General features: G+C 33.3%; 1 protein-coding gene across 1 annotated transcript in view; it reads right to left on the bottom strand.

Moving 5' to 3' along the window:
- DNAH12 (dynein axonemal heavy chain 12) overlaps positions 1-25,081 on the bottom strand; it is a gene marked incomplete at both ends in the record, with an annotated part of 141,386 nt that overhangs the window by 20,419 nt on the left and 95,886 nt on the right. Inside the window, 15 exons of the mRNA XM_084248300.1 lie at positions 536-680; positions 2,206-2,364; positions 6,370-6,510; positions 7,367-7,539; positions 9,106-9,298; positions 11,091-11,283; positions 11,989-12,203; positions 17,039-17,184; positions 17,473-17,620; positions 18,612-18,853; positions 19,963-20,103; positions 20,740-20,829; positions 22,942-23,073; positions 24,107-24,283; positions 24,629-24,709. Coding sequence (XP_084104426.1) covers positions 536-680; positions 2,206-2,364; positions 6,370-6,510; positions 7,367-7,539; positions 9,106-9,298; positions 11,091-11,283; positions 11,989-12,203; positions 17,039-17,184; positions 17,473-17,620; positions 18,612-18,853; positions 19,963-20,103; positions 20,740-20,829; positions 22,942-23,073; positions 24,107-24,283; positions 24,629-24,709 — 2,376 coding nt within the window. The remainder of the gene's footprint in view (positions 1-535; positions 681-2,205; positions 2,365-6,369; positions 6,511-7,366; positions 7,540-9,105; positions 9,299-11,090; positions 11,284-11,988; positions 12,204-17,038; positions 17,185-17,472; positions 17,621-18,611; positions 18,854-19,962; positions 20,104-20,739; positions 20,830-22,941; positions 23,074-24,106; positions 24,284-24,628; positions 24,710-25,081) is intronic.

Below are 25,081 nucleotides of genomic sequence, written 5' to 3'. Positions count from 1 at the left end.
GCGATAGTACGCAGCTATTAAAAAAGATAGAATCCTGGAATTTGCGACATTATGGATAGAACTGGAAGGGATTATGCTAAGTGAAATAAAACCAGGAGGATGAACACAAATACCAGATGATATCACTTATATATGGAATTTAGAGGAAAAAAAAAATCAAGGGGTCAGATTAATTCAAACCAATAAAAAATTTGAAAAATCTGACTGTAGAATTGAGGCTACCAGAAGCAGAGGTGGAAGGAGAACAGCAAGGTGAAGGGCAGAATGGACTAGAGTTGAGACTATGGCTACCTTCTTAGTGTATATGATGTGTTCACATACACCTGTGTTCACATACACAGTGTTCACATATCAGTGTTCACATACACCTTAATGGTGTGATCCTAGCCCTCTAAATCATATACAGTGTTGTAACTCATTGTTGCCTAAATTTAAAAAATAATAATAGGAAAATTATAAACCTTAAAACTTTAAACCCAATGCTTCATAAAGAGCAAATTATCTGAGTTCCAAATAGAAGACATTTTTCTTTTACCTTATCAGGCCTTAAACACCGAAGAATTATAATTTTCTGTAATTCGTTTAGGTTCTTATCCATAGGTTCTGGAAATTTAGCATTGTGTGGCTCTTTGCTGTCATAGATATTCCGCCATTCAGTTACATGGTCACAAAAATGATCCCTAAATGGGACAAAAAAACAAACAAACAAAAACAAAAAAACAAAAACAAACTAATTATTCTTCAATGAGGAAAATTTTTGAGAGACTGTTGAGCAAGGAAATAAATTAAGATAGCTACAGAACCATTTATTTATTTATTTATTTATTTATTTTTAGGAAGGCATTTTTATATTAATTTTTTTTACATCATTGTTCATTTTTTAAACAATATTTGCTTCCCCCACTCAGGTGTAGTCCGCATAGATTTTCCTTCACCAATGAACCCGTACACCATCTCTTTCCCTCCCTCCTTCTGATCCTTCCCTCTCCCTCCTGCTCCTCTGCAGTATGTCTCTGATTTGTAATTGTCTGTTTTTGCTTTGTTGTGTTTTGTACTGTTATTATTTTTTTTACACTGATGTCTTATTTAGTTCCCCTATATTCCTGTGATAAGTGAAACCATCTGATACTTTTCTTTTTCCTTCTGGCTTATTTCACTGAGCATAATTCCTTCTAGCTCCATCCATGTTGCTGCAAGTGACATGAGTTTATCTTTTTTGATTGCTGAATAATATTCCATTGTGTATATATACTACATCTTCTTGATCCAGTCATCTATTTTTGGGCATTTGGGTTGTTTCCAGGTTTGACCTATTGTAAGCAGTGCTGCAATAAACATAGGTGTACAGGTGTTCTTTTGAATCAATGTTTTTGTGTCTTTTGGGTAGATCCCTAGGAGCGGAATTGCCAGGTTGTGTAATAGCTCCATTTTTAGTAGACTGAGGAGCCTCCACACAGCTTTCCATAGTGGTTGGACCAGTTTGCACTCCCACCAGCAATGTTGGAGAGTTCCTTTTTCACCACATCCTCACCAATGTGGTTTTGATTTGCATTTCCCTGATTATGAGGGATGTTGAACATTTTTTCATATGCCTGTTGGCCATTTGCATGAAATGTCTTTTAAGTTCTTCTGCCGATTTCATGAATGGATTGTTTGTTTTTGTTGAGTTGTGTGAGTTCTTTGTATATCTTTGTGATCAGTCCCTTATCAGTTGACTGGAGTGCAAAGACTTTTTTCCAATCAGCGGGGTGTCTCTCTATTTTGGTTAGTGTTTCTTTTGCTTTGCAGAATCTTTTCAGTTTGATGTAATCCCAGGTGTTTATCTTTTCCTTGACTTTCTTTGCTTTGGGTGATGAGTCTTTAAAGATGTTATTGCGATGTATGTCTTGTAGTGTTTTACCTATATTTTCTTCTATATATTGTATGGTTTCTGGCCTTATGTCCAGTTCTTTTATCCATTTTGAGTTGATTTTTGTGCACGGTGAAATGTAGTGGTCTAGTTTCATTTTTTTGCATGTTGTGGTCCAGTTTTCCCAGCACCATTTATTGAACAAACTGTCCGTATTCCATTGCATATTTTTGCTCCTTTGTCAAAGATTAGTCGTCCATATAAGTGTTGTTTTGCCACAGAACCATTTAAAAATCACTAGATTACACATTTGCACATCACTATTCAGTGTTAAGTCATCATGTTTAAACAACTACCTGAGTCCTTTGAAGGCAGGAAATTCACTTGCACGACAAATTTCCTCCCAGCTTTTATCCTGTAGCCAAGTTGGATCAGGATTTTTCGCAACACTCTGAAGACTTACTCCTCCAGTTAAAAGAAACATCAATTCTTGGTATTCAATCTCTTTCTTTGCCCTGTATTTCCAAAATAAGGGTGGTTATATATTGTTGATTTTAAAATGAAGTGAAGTAAATTCTTATTTTTATAGCCTTGATAAAATAATCAGGACTGATTTAGCTTACTGCTATAAACAACTAAAAAGCTGGGCAAAATGAATGAATCACTGCTTTTGGAAATTTTACAATAGCCAGTACAGGACTGTGGTCCCTGAGTAAAAGGGAGACAAATAAGGTTATCCCTATGGTTGCCATAACTATCTGCCTAGAGGTATTTCCAGACCACAAACCAGGGAGGTGATAAATATTAGATTGACAGTATTGCTGAGTTGAAGAGACAGAGATTAGAGTTAAGGAAGGCTGAAGTTACTGGAATTTGGGGGCAGAATGCCAGAGAGCAGGGAGATGCATGGAAAAGCAATTCAATAATCTGTTAAATACCAAGTCATATCTGAGTCGGTTAAAAAGGCCACCAAAGAATGCCTGAAAAGCTGTAAACCAAGGCTTTCATGAAATATGAGTTTTTGCCAACTAGAGTTGAATCTTTGTTGAATTCCAGAAGAATTCAGTGACTACATCATAGAAATCATATCTTAATACTGAAGCTAGAATAAAGTCTACTCTAAAATCTTAAAGACTTAAGAAATCTTAAAGATAAGGCCTTGAAAAGATCAAACTAATTCAGTGGTAATTTACCTACAAAAATAAGTCTACTGTTCTTTAAAGTAATAATTTTTTTAAAAAAACAGTATTCACCAATATAAAATTCATAACATCTATAACCAGTAGAAAAGTCAGTCAATATATATAAAAGTGATTAGAGATGATATGACAGACAAGAATGTTAAAAGAGCTATTATAAATATGTTGAAGAAGATAAAAAATAACGTGAATATAATGGAGATAAATGGATGATTTAAAAAATAACAAAATGCAACTTCAAAAGATAAAAAAATATACTATCGGAACAAAAAATTAATGTTTTTCCCCCAAATGTGCATAAATTTAAAGTGCAGTAGTTCTACACTATAAGACATGTTAGAAGAACTTTCAGGTAGATGGAAATTTGAACCTACACAAAAAAGTAAAGAGTGCCAGTAAACAAAAATATTTTTTATTATTATTTAGGTGTCTCTAAAAGAAAACTGAGCAAAAATTCAATGTGCTATGGGGTTAAAAACATACATAGAAGTAAAAATATATGACAACAATAAAACAAAGGCTAGGAGGGGTGAGAAAGTTTTTATAATATAAATTCTTTTTATATATATATAACATATAGAGGGAATATATATAATATGCACTAGCATAATAAGATAAACTGTGATAAGTTAAAAGATAGACTCTAACCCTAAAGAAAACTAAAATAATAAAACAAAAAATTATAACTAACCAACAAAGGGTATGAAATGGATTCATAAAAAATACTCAAGTCAAAGGAAAGCAGAAAAGGAGGAAATGTGGAAAAAGAACAGATGGCTAAAAGAGAAAACATTGTAAGGTGGTAGATTTAAATATTACGATCTCATTGACTGTAAATGATCTAAGCAATTACATTAAAGGTAGTGATAATCAGATTTGACAAAACAAACAAGACTTAACTAATAGTGTCTACAGAGATACAGTCAAAATATAAAAACAAGATAAAGGCAAAAGTATGGAAAACTATATACTATCATAATACAATTTAAAAGAAAGCTGGAGACAGAAAGCAGATCAGTGGTTACCTGGGGCTGGGAGTAGGAAAAGGAATTGACTAAATGGGGACACAAAAAATTTTGAGATGATGGGAAATATTCTAAAACTGGATTTTGGTGATCATTACACAACTGTATGAATCTACTAAAAATTATATTCCAACAATGGGTGAATTACATGATATGCCAATTATATCAAGTAAGATAAAGGAGATCTCTGTTGAGTGACTTCCACTTATAATAATAGGATAAGGTGCAAAGAACACTAATTCAGAAGGAAACTTGCACTCCTGTTAATTGCAGCACCATTTACAATAGTGAAGCTATGGAAACAACCTAGGTGACCAAAGATAGATGAATAGATCAAGAAGATGTGGTACATATACGCAATGGAATACTACTCAGTGAATAAAAAAGATAAACTCATGCCATTTGTGGCAATATGGATAGAGCTGGGAGGGTTTATGCTAAGAGAAATAAGCCAGAAGGAGAAATATAAATCCCGGATGGTGTCACGTGCATGTGGAATGTACAAAATAGAACAAAGGGTCCGAGAAAGACAAATTTTAAAATTAAACCTTGAAAGTTGATCATAGAACTGAGAAATCCAGAGGGGTGAAAACTGGGTGCTTAGAGGGCACAATGAACTATGGTGGAGGGCTGTGGGTGCTCTGGTGGTGGGTGTGTTGTGATAATTACACCTGAAGGAGCAGATCACATACTTTGAAAACACTAGCAAGGATGTGTTTACATCCAATGATACTTCAATAATAAAAAAAAAAAAAAGGAAAAGGGGGCAAAGGAGCATTTTTGATACGTAACTTTTGTGGAAGAGAAAAATACAAAAACATACATATATTTAATTATTATTTTTTTTAATAACTACTTTTTTTTTAAGATTTATTTATTTATTTATACAAGCACTGGGTACAGTCAGAAGCGCGGGAGGGTGAGAGAATTCACCAGAGCCAGAGTGGGGAGCAGAGCAGGCAGAAGGACCGAAGTACACTGCTGATGGGAGCAGCGGGCGGCTGGAGAGGTCTGCGCGCCATATGAGACCCTCCTCCGGTGGCCGGGGAGCAGCCGGGGATCGAACCGGAGCTACAGAGGCTGCGGGCAGCTTCGCAACCCAGCGCTCAACCGCTGCGCCACCGGGGAGGCCCTATTTAATTATTTTAAAAATAATTTAAAGTTAGAATTAAATGGATGGATTTTGTTACAGGTTAGATGAAGCTGAAGGGAGAAATAAGGAACTAAAAGAACAAAGCTTTGAGAGATGAAGGCATAGAAAATACAAATGACAGGCAAAAGACATAGGTAATATATGAGAAACTAAGATATGTGTAACTAGGAAAGAGAGAATGAAGAAGAAAAATATAACTATTATTTCAAAAAGCTGATAACAAACATAGATTCAAGAATGAATCACAAGCAAGATTAACCACTCCTTCCCTGTAAAAAAACAAACAAGTGCTAGAAATTTGTATGGTGGGCGCTTCTTGTGAGGAAGCAAATTCTAGTAGAGACTGGAAAAGAACACAAGGGGGAGCTTCTTACTACATGATCCAGCAGTCACACCCCTTGTTATTTAATTAAATGCATTGAAAACTTAAGTGCACACAAAACCTGTCACAAATGTTTATAGCAGTTTTACTCATAATTGTCAAAGCTTGGAAGCAACAGATATGCTTCAACAGGTAAGTAGACTGCAGTACATCTAGACATTGAAATATTATTCAGTGCAAAAAAGAAATAAGTGGGCCTCCCTGGTGGTGCAAGGGGTTAAGCACAGCACTTTGATGCAATCCACAGCCTCTGCAGCATGAATTTGATCCCCAGCAGGCCCGGGAGCAACCCACATGATGCAGCAGACCTCTCCTGATTCAACCAATGTTCCCCTCAGCAGTGCATTTCAGTCAGTCTGCCTGTTCTGTTCCCCACTCTGTCTCGGTGAATTCTCTCACTGCCTGCACCCCAGTTCTTGTATGCATAAATAAATAAATAAAGAAATAAGCTATCAAATCATGAAAAGACACTGAAGGATCTTATGTGTATGTTATTAAATGAAAGAAACCAATCTGAAAAGACTGTGGGAGTTGCACAGATTTTTGCTTTGTAGGAATTTAAGGAATTGTACATGAATATTTTTTAACTTTTATTGTGATACAGATTTCAAAAATCAAATAAACATCATTATCAGAGAAATGTATAAGTAAAATCATGAATTAAATAGAACAAAAACATGATATACTTCTGTGGGAAATTATCTTGAACAACTAGATTTTCCAGGTAGGTTTTAAAGGTAAAGCAAAAGTATGAAACTTACAGAAGGAGATTGGCACATAATAAAAAGGAAAACAACAGCTTGTCTTTCTCAAATAGTGATCGGCATATATTGCAATATAAGTTGTATGTGAAGTGGTCATTTAAATACCGTAGACGCTTTTCCAAAATTTTGGATTTGTTGCTAAAAGGTTAAAAAAAAAAAAAGGAAAATATATTGAGTCCAAGAAACTAAGGAAAATAACGAATGAACATGTAAAATGTGTTTATTTTACCAAAGTACATACTATTTTTTAAATATTTTATTTTATATAATTCTTACATCATTTTTCATTTTTGTACAATGTATGCATTTTCATTTTGGTTATATTCCACATACAATTGCACCCCCCCTTATTTTGACCCTAATCCTTCCTCTGCCCGTGCCCCCCTATATTGTGTCTCTGGTTTATTGTGTCTTTGATTTTTACAAAGTATATACTATTAAAAATTAAAAACCACACACACACATGCATGTAAAACTGGTGAAATCTAAATAAACTTTCTGAATTTGTACCAATATGAAATTTTTGGTTGTAATAAGGTATTATGGTTACACAAGATGTTACCACTGGAGAAACTGGGTAAAGACTTATAGGGGGCACTCCCTGTACTATCTCTACTATCTCCATAAATTCTCCTGAGAATAAAGTCTTTTATTTTCACAGTCAAACCCTCCCATCTGGTATCTCAGATCAAAATACCCCTTCACCCCCACTAACACACACCCTTCCTCAGATTTCTTTTCCAGGACTTGCCTCATTTCCAGTCCAACATTTTTTAAGAAGAAGGAGTAAGCATCAGAGGCAGCATTTCTCTCTCTCTTACATACATACACATACATACATACACACACACACGCACACACACACACACACAGTTTTCCATATTTTCAATGCTCTATAACAAATATGTATTACATAATAAAAAATTATATACTTTTAATAGAAAGGTTGGTGAAATTCCAACCTAGGGAGAATGAATGAAATTAGAGAGGTTACCTGTCATGAATAGAGTTGATATAAAGGTTCACAAACCAGGTGAGAGAGTACTGATACATGGGGTCAATGTTAGCCAGGTCTGCAATGCTAAAGAATAATACTGATGAATGTTTAGCAATGGGTCTATAGCCTTCTCGGGACTCAGCTATTTTGTGTTCTGTTTTCTCTGCAATCTAGAAAAGACAAAAGAAGATTAAGAAATGTGATTGAAGTATGTATTTTCATATAATGAAGTTTATATTTAAAAAAATACTCCTTAACTCAATGACAAAATTATGGAAGCATAGTTTACAAAAATCAAAAAGATTGAACCTTAGTCAAGGAAACTCTGGGGGAGTAGGGCACACTTTGAAACTTTGAGAAAAAAATTCTTAAAGTTTTGTTTTTTTTTCAATCTTATAGATTGTGATAAAAAAGAAAAGCAGGTTTTATATGATGTGAGGAAACCTTCTTTTGAAGATGGTTTTTCTTACATTGCACGGGTAGGAGAGCGATGGAAGAAAAGACATTATGATTTATTAAATTTCTCTCTCTTTATAAATACTGGAACAAATAAACACTTAATATCCTTTCCTCCTTGAATCTTAGTAGGAAATAAGCACATAAATGCCTCCTTTCCTTTCTCTCCTTTGAGAAAACATTATGGTGAGAAGATGATGAGAAGTTGTTTCTGCTTTTGGACAAGGACTGGGAAAGGAGATATCTCAGGCATGGTCCCTAGTTGGGGGCTATCATAGGACACTACTCTAAGATAGTACTCTGTTGATGCTTTAAAATGAAAAAAAAAGTTTCAAATACACCTGACCAGAAAACATCATTACCATCAAATTCACATAAAACTATAAACCCAACCCAAGGAAGTATTCTGCTCTAGAGCTGGAGTGCATGGGGTGAGGAGCGGCAGAGGGATACTGAGCAATGAGAATAATTTCTATTTAGGTTTATTTTTATTTTTTAATTACCCCAGTGTAGATATGTGGGCAGAAGTATTGAAAGGTGGGCAGAAGTATTGAAAGGTCTGAAAATCAATGAAGTTAGCCTACAGAAATCATACTGCAGTATCATTTAAATGTGTAAAATGTAGCCTCAACTACTCTTTGTGAGCCCTAGTTCAACTATGAAATGCAAAACATGACTCTGTCTTAGCTATAACATTGTCTACAATTACTTTTCTATTAAATATGTAATATAAAAAATGTTTTTGGCTGTGTTAGGTGAATTTATAATAAATGTGCTACCGACTATAGACCACTTGTTTCCCTTCCTCCCCCTGCCACCCCCACTCTCAACATCCCTCTCCCTGATAATGACAAGATAATGTCAGAAGAACATCCTTATTGGTTCCTAGAATCATCTATTTCCAGTCAACTAGCAATTACCTACATACTTTACTTCAACAAGGAACAGAAGTCAAATTCTCAATCAATTTTTAGGTGAAGATCAACTAAAACTTGAATGAAGATCAACTAAAACTTGAATAGCTGTCTTACCTATGCAATATTAAAAAAAATTATATTATGTTTTTCTTCTGTGCATAGATACCATATAGATCAGACCAGGTTATGAATAATTCAATAGTAAGAGATATTCTTTCATGAGTGTAAAATTAGTATCTATGTTTTCATATTTTATAAATTATTTTTCTTTTCTAGTAAGCTTTGTACAACATTTTCTTCAGGGACTGGAAGGAAGTTGGAATCATTTGAATTGAAAAATTTCTAGGATTCTTTTTTTTTTACCTGCTGTTTCTTTGTTATCTCATTGGACATATTTTTAGCGGAGTCTAAGATTTTAATTGCACTTTCATCTTCTAAAATGTTTCCTTCTGAAGATGATAGTGTTTCTAATATTTTTCTCTCTATATCTTGTAGTTGTTTCTTGTTACTTGCAGATTGAAGAATAAGAGCATTTCGTTCTTCTTCTAACTCTGGTCTAAAAAGAGAAAAATTTAGTCTAAATTTGTATTTTATCTAAATTCATATTTAACCATTATATGTCACAATTTTACAGATATTTAAATAATTCTGTAAACATGCAATAAAAACTAAGGTGATTAATCTCTTTATCTTAATCTAAGGAAAAATTATTTCCATACAAGTAATAATTTGATAAATAAAAGCCAAGAAAAAAGCTTTAAATTTATATATTAAAGCATTACATTTATGTATTAAAGGTGGTGATAATATTTAAGTCTATTCATATGATTTAGCTGGGTGTGTGAGAATAAGAAGAGGTGAAGAAACTCAGAGTATGAAATTTCTTATCAACTTGGTTTTTCTATATTTGTTCTAATTTTTATCATCTCTTCTTCAATAGTAGACATAGAAAGGATAAAATCATACAACTGGGTCTTCAAGTGAAAGTCAAAATTGGCACTTATGTCTTAAGGAAGTGGTATGTAACTTCAACATGACATAATCCACTTTATAACACCCACTTTACAAAACACATTATAACATGTTTATACTTTGGAATCTGTGAAAGTGGGATTAAAACAATGGAAGTAACAAAAGTTGTTTGTGGTTATATATTTTCACTTTTAATTTGGTTCATTCAATTAAACCATTTTATAATGTTATATTAAGCTTCAAGTAGAATCAAAGACTTCTTTCAGAAAGAAGTTCCTTATTAATAGCTCTTACAAGTGTCATAATATTTTTTTCTGATTTATGAACTCCTGTGTTCATAGCAGCATTATCTGTTAATAGTAAAGTCACGGAACCAACTTAGTTGTTCAACAACACAAAACTGGATAAGAAATTGTGGAGTATAAATTCAGAGGATTACTGCACAGCAATTTAAAAAGATGAAATAGTGTCTTTGATACATAATGGATGCACCTTGAAGTGATTATGTTAAGTGAAATAAGTTAGAAAATGAAAGACAATTACCAGATGGTTTCACTTATTTGTGGACGATAAATAACCAAAGAACACTAACTTGCAAAGAACAACAAAAATAATTCTTAGACTCTGTGAAAAATATACTGGCTCTCAGAGGGAATGAATATTGAGAGGAAGTGAGAAGAGACAGAGGAAGAAGATAGGACATTGGCACAGGAGTTTGATGGTGAGTGAACATGTGCGCACATGAAGGTGTGAAAATATACCCCTCCAAGTTATACAGACATCTCAATGACCGACAAATTTATAAAATAACATGTGCTAATAATGGAAAACCTCAAAGTATGAACAAAGCAATAAAAATTCTCCATCATCCTATCACTCCCAGGGATGATCACTGTTAGCACTCTTACACATTCCTTCACAATCTTTTCTTTGTACATATGAATAACCACATATACATTAACTTTTTAAATGAAATATTACCCACAATGAATATAGTTTTATATACTGCTTTATCATTGTTATTCTAGGTATTTCCTTATTTCATTAACATCCTATAAACAAGTCTTTGAATACATTTCTGGTAATTGTTCATAGCATAAATTCCTAGGGGTCAAGTGTTTGCTCAAACAATTAGATACAGGGTTGAAGTCATGGCATGTCATCTGAATCCTACTATTCATACTAAGAACCCAACAGAACATAGTTCACTTATAACTTACTTGTTAGAGAATGGGTATTTTAAAGGATTTTATAATTATCTTAAAATAACAAAATATAAAAATTGACAAGATTTTAAAATAATTCTATAACAAAAGTATTAATGGCATACAAATATTGCTCTCTAGATCATATGGGTACTCTAAAAAGATACATACCTCTCCTTTGCAACAACAATACCTAATAACTGATCTTCAAGTCCTTCTGGAGTTATCATGAAATTGAGTAAAGACACTTTCGTAGCCAGCTCTGGCATAAAGTGTGGATTTCTCAGTTTTGTGGTGATATAAAACTTGAAATCAAAGGAATACTCAATAATGACCTCACCAAGTCTGATGCAATCAATGCCACCTATATTTTAGCAAACAAATGCATAGTTAAACAAGCCAAAGTTACATCGCTCCTCTCTCTGTGTTAAGGTCTTTTCTAGGCTATAAATAAAGGTTTAAAGTAATTTAAATAGAATACCAATGTTACAAAAGTCACAGACACAGAGGCAAGTAAGCACACAAGAAGATGCACTCATCTGGGGTAGCTAAAACATTTCAGTCATACAGCCCTTTAAATCAAGATTCCTTTTGCACTTTCTTCCTCTATCAATCATGATTCCAAAGTTGTCTGTGTCTGACTAAAGCTCTTAAAGGTACTAGAGTTTGGCAAAGAGATAATTTTTATAAACAGAAAGATACAACATTGGCAATGTTTATCTAAAGTCCACTCTGGCCTATGTTTTCCATTCTTAATGATGAAATTTTGGTGATCCATGGTTACAAGAAAAAGAAATATTAGGCTGGCTTCAACTTCTTTATAATTTGTTAAGGAGCAACAGTCTAAGTAACAGTGGATAAAGTAATGAAGAAAAAGCAAGGCTTTTTTTTTAAATACTTGACTAAAATTCATTCTTGATACTTGTTTCAAAATTCTTTTCACCTAGAACAATGACACAGAAGAACTGAGTTTCATTATTGTTAAATTTATGCAGTGGTTTTATTTCTTATGCCTCAAAGATAATCTAATCATCTTTACTTCTACCAACTAGTATCAATTGACTTCTACCTTGTTTAAAGGTTTGTCTTAGTAGTAAAGGCTCCAAAGATGGATCCAATTCTTCAGCAACATTTTCTAGTAGAAGTGGAGTTCCAAATTGAATACAGTTTTCCAATGTTCTCATATAGTCTGAATCTGATAGCTTAATAACACTGAGGTGATTTTCTTTCTCAGAATTTTTGATCCACTTATTGGCTTGACCCTGGGGATCAATCATTAAAGGCCTAGAATAAAATAAGAAAAATTCTGAGGGGAATGAATAAATGTTGAAATTTCTTTAAAATTATATAATTTACATTAACACCATCAATCAAAGTTTTCACATACATTATCACTATTGTTAGTATTAATATTCCTAAAAGTCCTGTGAGAAAGAAGTTGTTTTTTTTTTTTTCCTCAGTTATTTTTGAAATGAAGAAGTGTAGTCACAGGAAGTATTCTGTCCAGAGTCCAAGGTTACAAAACTACTACAAATCAGAAGTAGGGCCTTGTGAATTCATAAGCTATAATCTTTTCAATGATAAATCATTTTCATGGTAATTTTAATGTTATTTCTGATAATATAAAAAATATTTCCAACTTTGATCTTGTATATATTTGAGATCTATTTAGGAATATTTTTTCCTAATGGAAATATGGAAAAGACTTGGTGTTCAAGAACATATGATTCATGGTTTTAGATATTCAAAATATAATGTGCTCTCTTCTTCCTCAGTGATGCTGACTCTCTTAGGTCCTTCTTGTACTCAGTACAGTGCATTAAATTATGTTTAAAATAGCAGAGAAAAATGTCACTTTGGCTCTCCTAAACCTTTGCTTACTCTTTCAATAGCTTCTTATGGCAAAATCCTCCCTCTTTTTGCTTATGAATAAGTTCTTTAATCAAACACTCCCAGATAGATGTACCTGAAGAACACAAAAACATTGATTCAAAAGAATACCTGTATGCCTATGTTTATTGCAGCACTATTTATAATAGGTAAAACCTGGAAACAACCCAAATGCCCAAAAATAGATGACTGGATCAAGAAGATGTGGTACATATACACACTGGAATACTACTCAGCAATCAAAAAAGATAAACTAATGCCATTTGCAGCAACATGGATGGAGTTAGAAGGAATTATGCTCAGTGAAATAAGTCAGAAAGAAAAAGAAAAATATCGAATAGTTTCACTTATAGGAGGAATATAGGGGAACCAAATAAGGCATCAGGGGAAAAAATAATAACAATACAAAACAAAACAAAACAAAACAAAAACAGACAATTATAAACCAGAGACATCCTGCAGGAGAGGCGGAGGGAGAGGGATCAGAAGGAGGGAGGGAGGAGCATAGGGGACTGTGGTGATCGTACACGGGTACATTGGTGAAGGAAATTCTATGGGGACTCTACTTGGGGGGGGGCAAACATTGTTTTAAAATGAACAATGATGTAAAATATATATAAATAAAAAAATTAATAAATCAGTGAAAAAAAAAACACTCCCAGATAACTATGTTTTTATTTTCTTTCCTTTTCAAAAGTAAAAACAATTCAATATTAACTAATTGTTTTCCTTCTCAGCTCAAATTATGCTGAAATCCTATCAAAAGCATGAAAAAATTTGGACACTAGTTAAAATTTATTTTTGCCTCCACAGCAAACAGAAGTATTTAGTAAATTAGAGTTATTTTGCATACAACAGCTTAAAAGTTATCTAGTGTTTAGACCATGCTTTCATTAACTTTCAAGGTCCAATTTAATGGGACATTTTTCTTTGTTTTGTATCCTTATCACTGAAAAATATAGTATTTGTTCATTCCCTTGTAACAAGAAAATAAATTTCTACAAACGAGCATTTTAATGTTAATCTGTGTTCTTGGTAATGCCTAAATCAGTGCTTTTGATTGTGTAATCAAATGATATTCTTATTTATGCTAAAATAAATCCAACTCCTACTTAAATTAGCCTTATATGAGTACTACAAATATAGTTGGAAAATAAGGTTGTTATGTCCATCAGAGAGAAAAGGTAATTTGTGTTCTAAGTATACCTTAATTTAGATATGAACATAAAACTGGTCTACATTTGAGATCCTTGGAGGAAAAAAGCAGTATCTATCAAGGCTTCTGACAAAGTGACTTTGGAGAAAACAGTTTTGCTGTTAAGCAGCTAGAGATATGTTAAAAGATTAATAAGTATATACACCTTTGGTAAAACATATGCAATATTGGAACATGAGATATAGACACAAAAACGAGGTACTTGGAGATGATAATAAGACAACTAACACAGAGAACGTTTACTAAGTGCTAAGTAATTTCTCACAATATTCCTATAAGGTAGGAGTTACTACCCTCATAGACAGATGGGATATCCCAGTCATCCCATTGAGAGGTCAAGTAAATTACTAAAAATCTCAAAATAGAAAGTGATAAGGAAAATTTGAATCCAAATAGCCTGACACCAGACTCTGCACTGCTGTCAACCACTACACAATATTTTAACAGAAATTATAAGGAGGAGGCACAAAAAATTATTTCTAAACTATGGTACCCATAGCATGAACAACTTTTCTCTGAGATACATTTAAAATAGTCTAAAGTGAGTCACCAAAAGACTGAACATGAATCATGTTACTGGGTATTGCTGTCAGGAGATAGAGAAGGGAGATGAAGCCTCGGTGACCATTTATATTGGTATAGAGAAGAATGGCAATCATGGATGACCACATTGGGTCCAACTGGCAGGAAGTAAAGTCTGGACTATAAGAATAAAGACTTACCCTTCAAAACTAACCTAGCCCATGGCCTTTTGAAAGTAACAGATAGAAAGGGCAACTCCACTGGAACATTATTTTACTGGAAGTCAGCTTCCTGATTGAAAATGAATTTTCTTCAATCTACATACAACAATCTACATACAAATCTCTGGTTTCCTTGAATTTCAGTTAAGATTTACATATATCAGGCCTCCCCTGGTGGCGCAGCAGTTGAGCGCTGGACTGCGAAGCTGCCTGCAGCTTCTGCAGTGCCAGTTCAATCCCCAGCCATGGGCGAGGGTCCCACAGGCGCGCAGACCTCTCCTGCCGCCCGCTGCTCCCCTCAGCAGTGTATTTTGGTCCTTCTGCCTGTTCTGTTCCCCGCTCTGGCTCTGGTGAATTCTCTCACCCTCCCGTGCTTCTGACTGTACCCGTGCTTGTATAAATAAATAAATCTTTAAAAAAAAATTCACATACATTATCCCAATAGCATTTTCTGAGCTGTATTTAAGAAATCTGAATATCCACCAAATGCATGGAAAAGAGCTCTAAAACTATTAATAAAGACTCAAGGGTAGAATATTCTGTTAACTAGCATTTCCTTATTCTACCAGAGAACTTAATTTTGGGGATAAATATACTCTTTTTCAGATTATAATAAATGTTATTGCCTAGAGATTTCAACCTAATAGTGATCACTCACAAGGAAAATTCTGAGTGGATGAATACTCAAAATACAACACAACCTTATTTTATTAAAACAATACTATCAATATAAAAGAAACTCAGATGTCTGGAAGTATCTGGTAAGATTTCCAAAGAATACAAATAATTAAATCAAACTTTCAGAATGTAAAATGCATTATATATTTAATGCATCTCATATTCCAAAAGAAGGTTGAAATTTCCATTAGTTTTAAAGATAGTAACTTATCGTATTCCATAATCACATCATAGTAATCATGAGCAAGGATTTGGATGTTAAAATGCGTGGGCTCAAATTTTGATTCCACTACATATCCAGGTATATCGCTAAATTTCAAATTACTAAATCATTCTGGGCCTTGATTTCCTCATCTGTAAAATAGGAATGATAATCATCACAGGTGTTTGTGAAGATGTAGGGCACTTAACAACAGTTTCTCATGAATACAAGATCTCAATAATATGCATTATAGTATGTTTGAGATATAGTTCCTTAAAACGACTTTTAAAATAGATGACACATGACTAATCTTTTAAAGGAAACTGTTTCTTAATGAGAATAATTTTCCAAAGTGATAGCAGTAAAAGAGTAACTATAAAAATCACTTGTAAGCACAGGGGACTGAGGTGATGGTGCACGGGTGCATTGGTGAAGGAAATTCTATGGGGACTACACCTGAGGGAATGGGGGGATGCAAATAATGTTTAAAAATGAACAATGATGTAAAAAATAAAAAAAATTTTAAAAAACCACTTGTAAAGCTCATGTAGTTATTATATCTCAAGACAGCAATTAAACAGCACAAATTATCTTAAGTTATGACATCTTAAAACATGGGTAGAAATATGTAGTTAAAATAAATATATTATATAATATCCATTAATAGGAGAATATGTAAACAACATAAATAAATAGGGATATATTCACCTAATGGAATACTCAGCAACAAAAAATAGGAACTTTATACCATGTGGAAGAGCCCAGACAGCATGATCCATTTACATAAAGTTCTAGAACAGGCAAAACTAACCTGTGGTAGAAAATAACTGGAACAATAATTTCCTTGGGTAGGGTAAGTATGGGGGATTTGCTGAAAGGGATATAAGAAAACTTCCTAAGAATTAGTCATATTCTATATCTTGAGAGCAGTTTGGGTGGCACAAGTGTATACTTTTGTTGAAGCTTGTATTAGCTTGTCAGAAAAGTCATGATTTTTTTCTGTTTTTTAAAGCAAAAATGCATCATGACTTTTTCAACAGCCTAATAGAATGGTAACTTGTTTTATATATTTAATTGGAATATACCTCATTGGAACTTACCTCAAAAGAAAAAAAACACAAACCAATATTGAACTTTAGTTAATGATATGCATGCTGGAGTATTTTGGGGTGGCGGATATACTTCCATTGGAATGTATAGAAAAGGGTATACTGATACATGGATCCAGGGATGGATAAACTTGTCATAAAGCAGCAAGAATAATGAAGTATCAACTGCAGATTCTAGGAGGTGGTAGCTACATCTGTGCTTATTTTAAAAATTCTTTCACTTTTTCTCTTTGTTTGAAAACTTTCAAATAATAGAAATATAAATGCTTTGTGTTCCTTACCAACGCCTGGAATTATTAACAATCACTCCATTATCTATGGAGAAAGTATCTCTTGGTAATCCAGCAATATTCCAAGCTCTAATTTTTACTGGGTCACCCAGGGTCTTACTCAATGAGAATGCCTCTGAACATGGAATTTTTTTCTTCTGTAAGAAAAAAACAAAAATTTGATATTTTCTTTCATGTTTTTAGATTGGTGGCATTTTAAAATATTATTTTATCATTAGATTTTATTTAATAATTCTAAAGAACAGAAAGAACTTAGTTACATATAGGACTATAGAAGTATTTTTCTGATCAAAGAAGAAGCAAAAAGAGAGGTATATTTTCAGTTACTTCTTTTCTTCTCTGTTCTTATAATGGTCTCATCTAAGCAATACTCTAACATGTTCTTTGAATGTTCTAAAAAGAAACATGAAATATAAAACCATTACCTTGCACAACAAGCTCCAATCTTCTGTACATGTTTGTCGAAAGCCAGAAGTGAAAGCACCAAGGTAGGCTATTACGCCTGCTGATACTAAGACATCACCAGTCAAGTTTTCATATACTATCTGAATGTCATTTGCAGCTTGAGACCATCTGTGAGATCAACCAAAGCAGATACACAATAGAGTATAATGAAAGATAGTAATTGAAAATCAGGGGCTTCAAGTTCTTTAACAACAACAAAAAAACCTGAAATCCTTGGGTATTTGCTTATCTAAAATCAGGAGATTTGGTCCTTTCTAGCTCTCACATGTTATAATACATGTTTATTTTATGTGACTGACAATCCACCTTTCATTATTAGAGTATTAGGCATTTTTTTTTTGCAGAACTTGATCCTTCAGAATAAGCAAAACTAAAACAACCAGCATTTGTCTAATCATTTTCTCTAGTGTGGTTTGGCCTACTGGCCCTTTAATTTGTTTCAGTATTTGTTAGCATGTAAAACACAGGAATACTTGAAATTCATTACTAAAAATTACACTTAAAGCTGTATAGAAACTGACGTACTATTGCTAAGGTTGGTAATTTTTCCACTTATTGAAAATAATAAAATAAAAAAGTGCTTTCCAAAACCACCTACATCTATACTTCAAAGCATGGTCAAAGGCATAATACCTTATTACGCCATTCATTCAACAAATATAATTAATAAATGAGATTGCTAGTTGGTCAGTCCAAATAAATAATTAGAATAAAGCTAACTTACTCTGTTAGATCAAACCAGTTATATCCCCTTTGAAATAAATTTAGCCAAGTGAGCCATACATAGCCACTACTCCCAAATATTTTATTATGAAAAATTTTGACATTCATAATATTGAAAATAATTATACAGTAAACACCCTCTTATCACTTAAATTAAAAATTGTTATAATTTGCTTTATTGGCCTCTGTTTTTTGGAATCATTTGAAAGCAAGTTGCAAACACTAGCCTTTACACTGATATTCTGGTTTGAAGAGGGCTGACAGGTATTTAGAATATTCCACATTTTCAGGCAGTCATTTTAAAATCAATCATAATAAGTATCCAAAGAAAGTCAAGTATCACATACTTAAATCTTAAAATGAGAAGAAATCTGACCTGGATTTTTCTCCTCCTAGTCCTCCAATTAGTTTTGAGGCTCGTTCAAGTTTTCTAGCACAGAGTTCCACCTGGTCTTCTAAACGAGCCTTTTCCTCAGTTTTCTCAAGAAAAACTTTTTGTAAATTCTCCAAATGATGTTCTACTTCTGCCAGTTCTGCTCTCTTTTGATTCAAAAGCCCCATTATTTCACCTAAGGCTTTCTGAGCTTCTGTTAACCGGGCTTTCTTAGGAGCTACTACCTGTGTGGGAACAAAATGTGCAGCTATGATGTGTATTATGTAAAGCTGACATCTGTATAATCCTTTATAGATGTTATGCATTAGAAATATTTATTATGGAGCCTCCCTTTTGGCCTAGGGGTTAAGTCTCAGCACTATCACTGCTATGGCCTAAGTTTGATCCCTGGCAAGGGAAATAACCCACATAGGGCACAGCAGATCTCTTCTGTCTCATACTCTGTGTATTTCAGTGAATTCTCCTGTTCTGCTTCTTACTCTGTCTCTGATGAATCCTCTCACCCCCCTCTCTTGTTTACACTCCAGCTTGTCTATGCAAAAGTTAAATCTGCCACTTTGCCCTTGATGTTTTGGATTTTTCTTTACTTCTGTTCTCCCCTCATCAACTTCTAAGATGATTGGATCAAGAAGATGTGGTACATATACACCATGGAATATTACTCAGCATTCAAAAAAGATAAACACATGCATTTTGCAGCAACATGGATGGAGCTGGAAGGGATCATGTTCAGCAAAATAAGCCAGAAAGAAAAAGAAAAATACCGGATGGTCTCACTCATAGCAGGAATCTAGAAAACTTAAACAAGGGACCAGGAAAAAGAATAACTATAAGAAAATATCAAAATCAACAAACAACTATGAACCAGAGACACTCTATGGGGGGTGGGGGGCAGGGAAAGGAGGGAATGGGGTCAAAATAAGGGCGTTGTAATTATATGGGGAATATAAAAATAAAATTAAAATTAAAAAAAGGAAAAAAATAAAAATGAACAATGATGTAAAAAAAATAAAATAAATAAATAAAAAGAAAAAAATTCTAATTTGCCTTTATTTCAAATACTTATAACCATAGGTCAGTCTGGACAATTCAAGGATCACTGATAATCCTTGCTCCCATGAAACTACCACTAGCACTGGCCCCAGCCAGATTATGTGACACACAAGTATTTGGTTCATTTTTGAGGTACTTGATCAGTGGCAAGAGATTTTGTTGCATAGAACAAATTCTTTTTGGAACCATTTTTAGAAATGTCTTAACTACTACATATATGCAATGCTTTAATTTCAAGGAATATTTAAATAGAGAATGGATATGGTGATCACCAAATTACCTTTGCAACTCTGTCATACACTTCCATAGCCATGATCCACTTACACAAACCCTCAGCTGCAGAAGAAGCTTTAGCAACCTTAGGGGGGTCAAATTCAGGGTTTGTTAAATATTCACCACGAATCTTCTGCATAACAGTCACCTACCCAACAAAGATTTATATTTTAAAATTTTAACATATATTACACAATTATAAGACAAAAAATCATCATAGTAAAATAATTGTATAAAAATTTAGTTGTCATTAAAAAGCAAAATCAATACTTCAAGATAATCCTAAAATAAACATTATTATAGCAGAAACATAAGTCATAGTTGAGTGCAAAATATGCAAACTTATTACAAACACAGGGCAAGATGTTTCTTTTAAAAATTAAGATTTACACAGGTTGGGGATCATAGAAACAAGGGAAAAGAATAATGAAATATTAATAAATAGGAAAAAGTTTGAATGGAAAACAATATACTTTTTATCTTACATACATTTGATTAGAAGATTACAGTTTATTAGTAAATGAATTATTATAAGATACAGAAAACACTTGAAGTCAATAATACACAAAATGGTAATTCATTAAGTGACTTCCAATGGTCTGAAAGAGGAGTGGTTTTATGCATTATGATAATTTATAATATAGCCATTAATAAAAGTAATATTTCTTTTTTATCATTTAATCCTGAAAAAGGACTATATACTTATGTTTTATTTAATATTGCATAATACTAGAGACATTCATCTTCGCAGTTATATTTATAGAAAAACTTTAATGAAACTTACTGGAATATTGTCCTTGTCATATTCTTTCAAATCTCTTAAGAAATTCATATCTCCCAGAAGTTTTTTGCTAGGACCCCAGTAATCTAATATCTACAAGTAAAAATTATGCAAACTTACTAAATATACAAGATGCTAATATAAAATGTTTCTTTTGAAATTTAAGGTATATTATACAGTAAAACCTTATGCTTTCAAAATGTCAATTTATAGTTCTTTGTTAACAAAGAGTCTTTTCTCCATGAGAACAAGTTAAACATATCTAATATTTAAAATATGAACATGAACTTATATAATCTACTATTAAAATTAAATATTATAAAGAAAATGTGATTATTTCTCTATGGAAGACTTCAGAAAAGAAGCTAGCATAAACACAATCACAATTTCATATAAGAAAATACTTTCTAATTATTTCAACTTTTATTTTCCTTTATTCATGACCCTTTCAAATCAGAAAGGCTGTGCTATACACTGAGGGTTTATGTCCATCCCCCCAGTTCTTATGTTGGACTGTAATCCCAAATATGATGGTAATTAGAAGTGGGGTCTTTGGGAGGTGGTATTAGTACCCTTAAAAGACAGACCTTAGAGAGCTCCCTTCCAGGCTTCTGCCTTGTGAGGACAAGGCAAAAAGATGACTGCCTATAAATCAGACACTGAATCTGCTGGAGTCTTGATCTTATACTCACCAACCTCCAGAACTGTGAGAAATAAACTTCTGTTGTTTGTAAGGTAATAAGTCTATGGTAATTTGTTATAGCAGCCCAAGTGAACTAAAAAAGGTAGCCAACGTTTTCTTATAGGTAACTGCCTCGCTTACCTGGGCTCGCTAAGTGAAAAAGAGAAGCTGAAAGACAAAGGTTGTATGTTGCTCTGCCAGTTATGAGATAATATATACAGTACTTATGTTAATAACAGATGTTAACTAACTAGCTGAACATACTTTTTCTACTTCCAGAAGCCTGGTATGGGTATGTGTGTGTGTGTGTAAATGAGAATAACTTGGTAAGAAAAGAGCCTACTTATTTTCTTTATTATATCAATGAAGGATAAAATTGTCAAAAAATAAATTCTAATTTTCCACTTTAGGGATTCAAATCCAGGTATTATAAAAACCTGAAAACAAATTTATAAATTTATTTAGGATAGAATCAATGCCTTCCTTTTTTATTAATTATATATGTTATATATTTTTTATTATATATGTATAATTTGTGTTAGCTGAGGCTGTCTGCAATCCCTTCTTGAAATACATTCTGCCCTTTCTCCCCTAAGCCTATTGTTCAAAATTCACCTAATTACTTCCCTGTGCAGCATTAAATTAGGGTAGCTTCAAAATGGAAATGATACAGTGAGTTTAATTATTCTCTAGTGGGTCTCACTGTGGCAAGGGTGTGTTTATTACATAAATAACCATTCCGAGGACAGCAAAGGATTATGTTTTTCTTTTGTTTTGCTTTATAAAGACAGAGTATTTGTCTGGAATTTTAAACTATGTTTTTCAAGCAGTGGTATACTGCTGCAAAACTGTTTACTAGCTCTCACTCAGAATCATTTCCCCTGTCTTTTATTTTTTTTATACATTTTTTAAAAGAAACCTTTACTGCTTCTCTACCCCTCTCTACATCTCTCTTCAAAGGTAACCACTTTCAACTGTTTTTATTTTCACCTTTTCTGGTATTTATCTCTATAACTCCAAGTAATATTACATGGTCACCTTATGAGGGAGGTACTATGAGAGTCCTGTTTCTACAGAATTCCATAGAAATTATTCATCTTGCCCAAAGTCTCGCTGCTGGTGGGGTCAGATTTCTGAATTCTGGTTCCAGAGTACATGTTTTTAACAATTTCACTATACTGCTTAACTCAGTAGGATATTTTGAAAACTCACAAACCACAAAATAACCATATATCATATTCTTAGCATCTTTGCTAGAAAAATGTTCATTTACTCTCACCTCCATGATAGTAGGGAATCCTACATAGATAGGAAAAGAGATGAAAACAATTGGAACCACATTTTTCTGATGCTATATTGGCTTGCTTTTACCCTGAAATACATACAGATAGTGCTTTCAATTCAATCTGGAAAATAAAGTTTCTTTCCTGGACTAAGTACTATTGACATTTAATTTGATAATAGTTGTTGTAAAGTGTTCTTCACATTCATGAATATGATTTAAGTCTATGTCCAGTTACTACCTTGCCTCCAGTTCCTGAAGGATCTGAAATTTTTTCTGGCTTTATATCTTTCATGACACAAATAGCAGCCATAACTAGTTTAACACCAGATGGAGGATTCTTCATTGATTTCACAATTGTAATATCAGATGGCTAAATCAAAACAAAATACAGCCTCATAAGGATAGGTCATTTTAATATAATGAAATATTTTAAAGTAATGTTGAAGAATAATGAAAACATTAATTTTCATCAGAAGTTGTAATTACTTTTTACTTTACATGATCATGAAAGAATCAACAAAAAAGAGTTATAATTAAAACCAATGGTTCTCGAACATTTGGGAGTTCATAGATCCTTATGAGAATATGACGACAGCTATGAGCCTTACAGAAAAAATATTTTTGCACATGTATACAAATTTTACATACATTCACTTACTGAGGCTATAAATGGAACCCTGGTTAAGAACCACCAGGAAATGTGAGGTTTTTAAAGTGCCAGAGGAAAAAGGAAACAAATTCAGGGTTTTAAACCCTACTCAAGGTACAATGAGAGCATTAGGAAGTTTCTGTAATTTCCTTAAAATAATCAGAGTTTGAACTAGTAAGATGCTAAATTGCCCACAGGGTTGAGCTTACCATCTTGTCAGTTTCTTACATGAAAGTTAGAGCATTTTTGAGGAAAGAAGGCAAAGAATGGAATCTGAATATCCTGAATCATCTTATTATATTGAATTTCCCTTCATAATAAAAACTGTCTCTCCTACTGTTGGGTGAGGAGTTTTGTTCTTGCCTAAAGACCCTGTAAAAAGTCTTTTACAACACAGTACAATGCACAGTTGTCATCCATATCTGTGTTGGAAATGAACTTGAAGTTTTTCTTTACATGCATGTCCAAGAGATTGCAGAAGGGAAGTACCATACTATATTAAACATATGCCTCCTTGTCCATGTACAGAACTTCTTCTCAGAGATCATTTGTTCTATGCCACTAGACTATCCTGAGTTAAAATTATAAACAATATATAAAAAGCCAAGAGGAATTGTTAAAAGGTAAGTTTCATTTGACTGGACAAAAACAATATAAATGGCACTCACTGAAATAGAATTATACCTAATTAACCTACTACCCGTATTCAGTTTTTCTTTATGACAAAGCACAAGATAGCTAAACAATCACTTGCCTTCAGAGTATCCAGTGCAGACAGAGCTGCTTCTAAAGCTGGAATTGCCTCTGCTAGATCACTTTCACATTCATTTTTCAGAACTTGGGCTTCTTCAGCCTTTCCACTGGCTATCTCTTCATCTAATTTCACGAACTTTCTTTTTGCCTCCACTTGTGCAGACTCTATTTCAATAATCTAAAGAAGAGAAAAAAGAAAGACTTCTTCAAACATGCTATTACTTTCTCAATCTAAGACACAAAAGAATGTCGAAGATTAGAGACTCAAACCTATCATTTTTAAGGTTGGAGGGCCACAGATAAATAGAAGATAAATGCATACACATGTGCCATAATTGACAATGGGCTCCTCAGCTCCTTTAAAAACAACAGAACCTACACAGGACCTAATGAGATAAGCCCATCAGTAGAAAAGGGTAACAACACTAAGATCTAGTGAGAAAAAATTAGGATTTGTTTCTAAGGCTAATTTTACATATTTCAATTGTCTTCTGACATTAAAAAAAATTTCAGAATACTCTACCTGCATCATACGTGCATTTTCAACTTTAGCTTCCTCCAACTTAGGCTGTAATTGAACAAGCTCAATTTTCATCTCACCAACCTGAATAGAGAGTTAAAAGTCATTAAGTTTCTATAGCTATGGAAACCAGACACATAGAATATCAATAGAAATGTAAATGTATTATAGGGTTTTGGAACCAGAAAACTGTATCTTTTTCTTTCACTTCTTTATATGATAAACAAAACAATGAAAGACTATGGCTGATTTTCTTCACAAAAGATTTTATCTTCCTTGAGTATATGACAGGGCAGTGGGAGAATGCAGTTACCGTGGAAGAAATGCAGATAGAAAACAAGGTGGCAGCTCCATGAATGGCATACAATGCAAAGATGGACCACCCAAATCTTTGTGGCTTAATTGTACTATGGTAACAAGTATTAGCAGCACTTGACTCATTTTTAAAAATCCTTT

This window comes from Talpa europaea (assembly GCF_964194135.1).
Source record: "Talpa europaea genome assembly, chromosome: 11".
In the NCBI taxonomy this organism is placed as follows: Eukaryota; Metazoa; Chordata; class Mammalia; order Eulipotyphla; family Talpidae; genus Talpa; species Talpa europaea.
The sequence above is the reverse complement of the archived record's forward strand: the minus strand, read 5'-3'. Positions and strand labels throughout refer to the sequence as shown.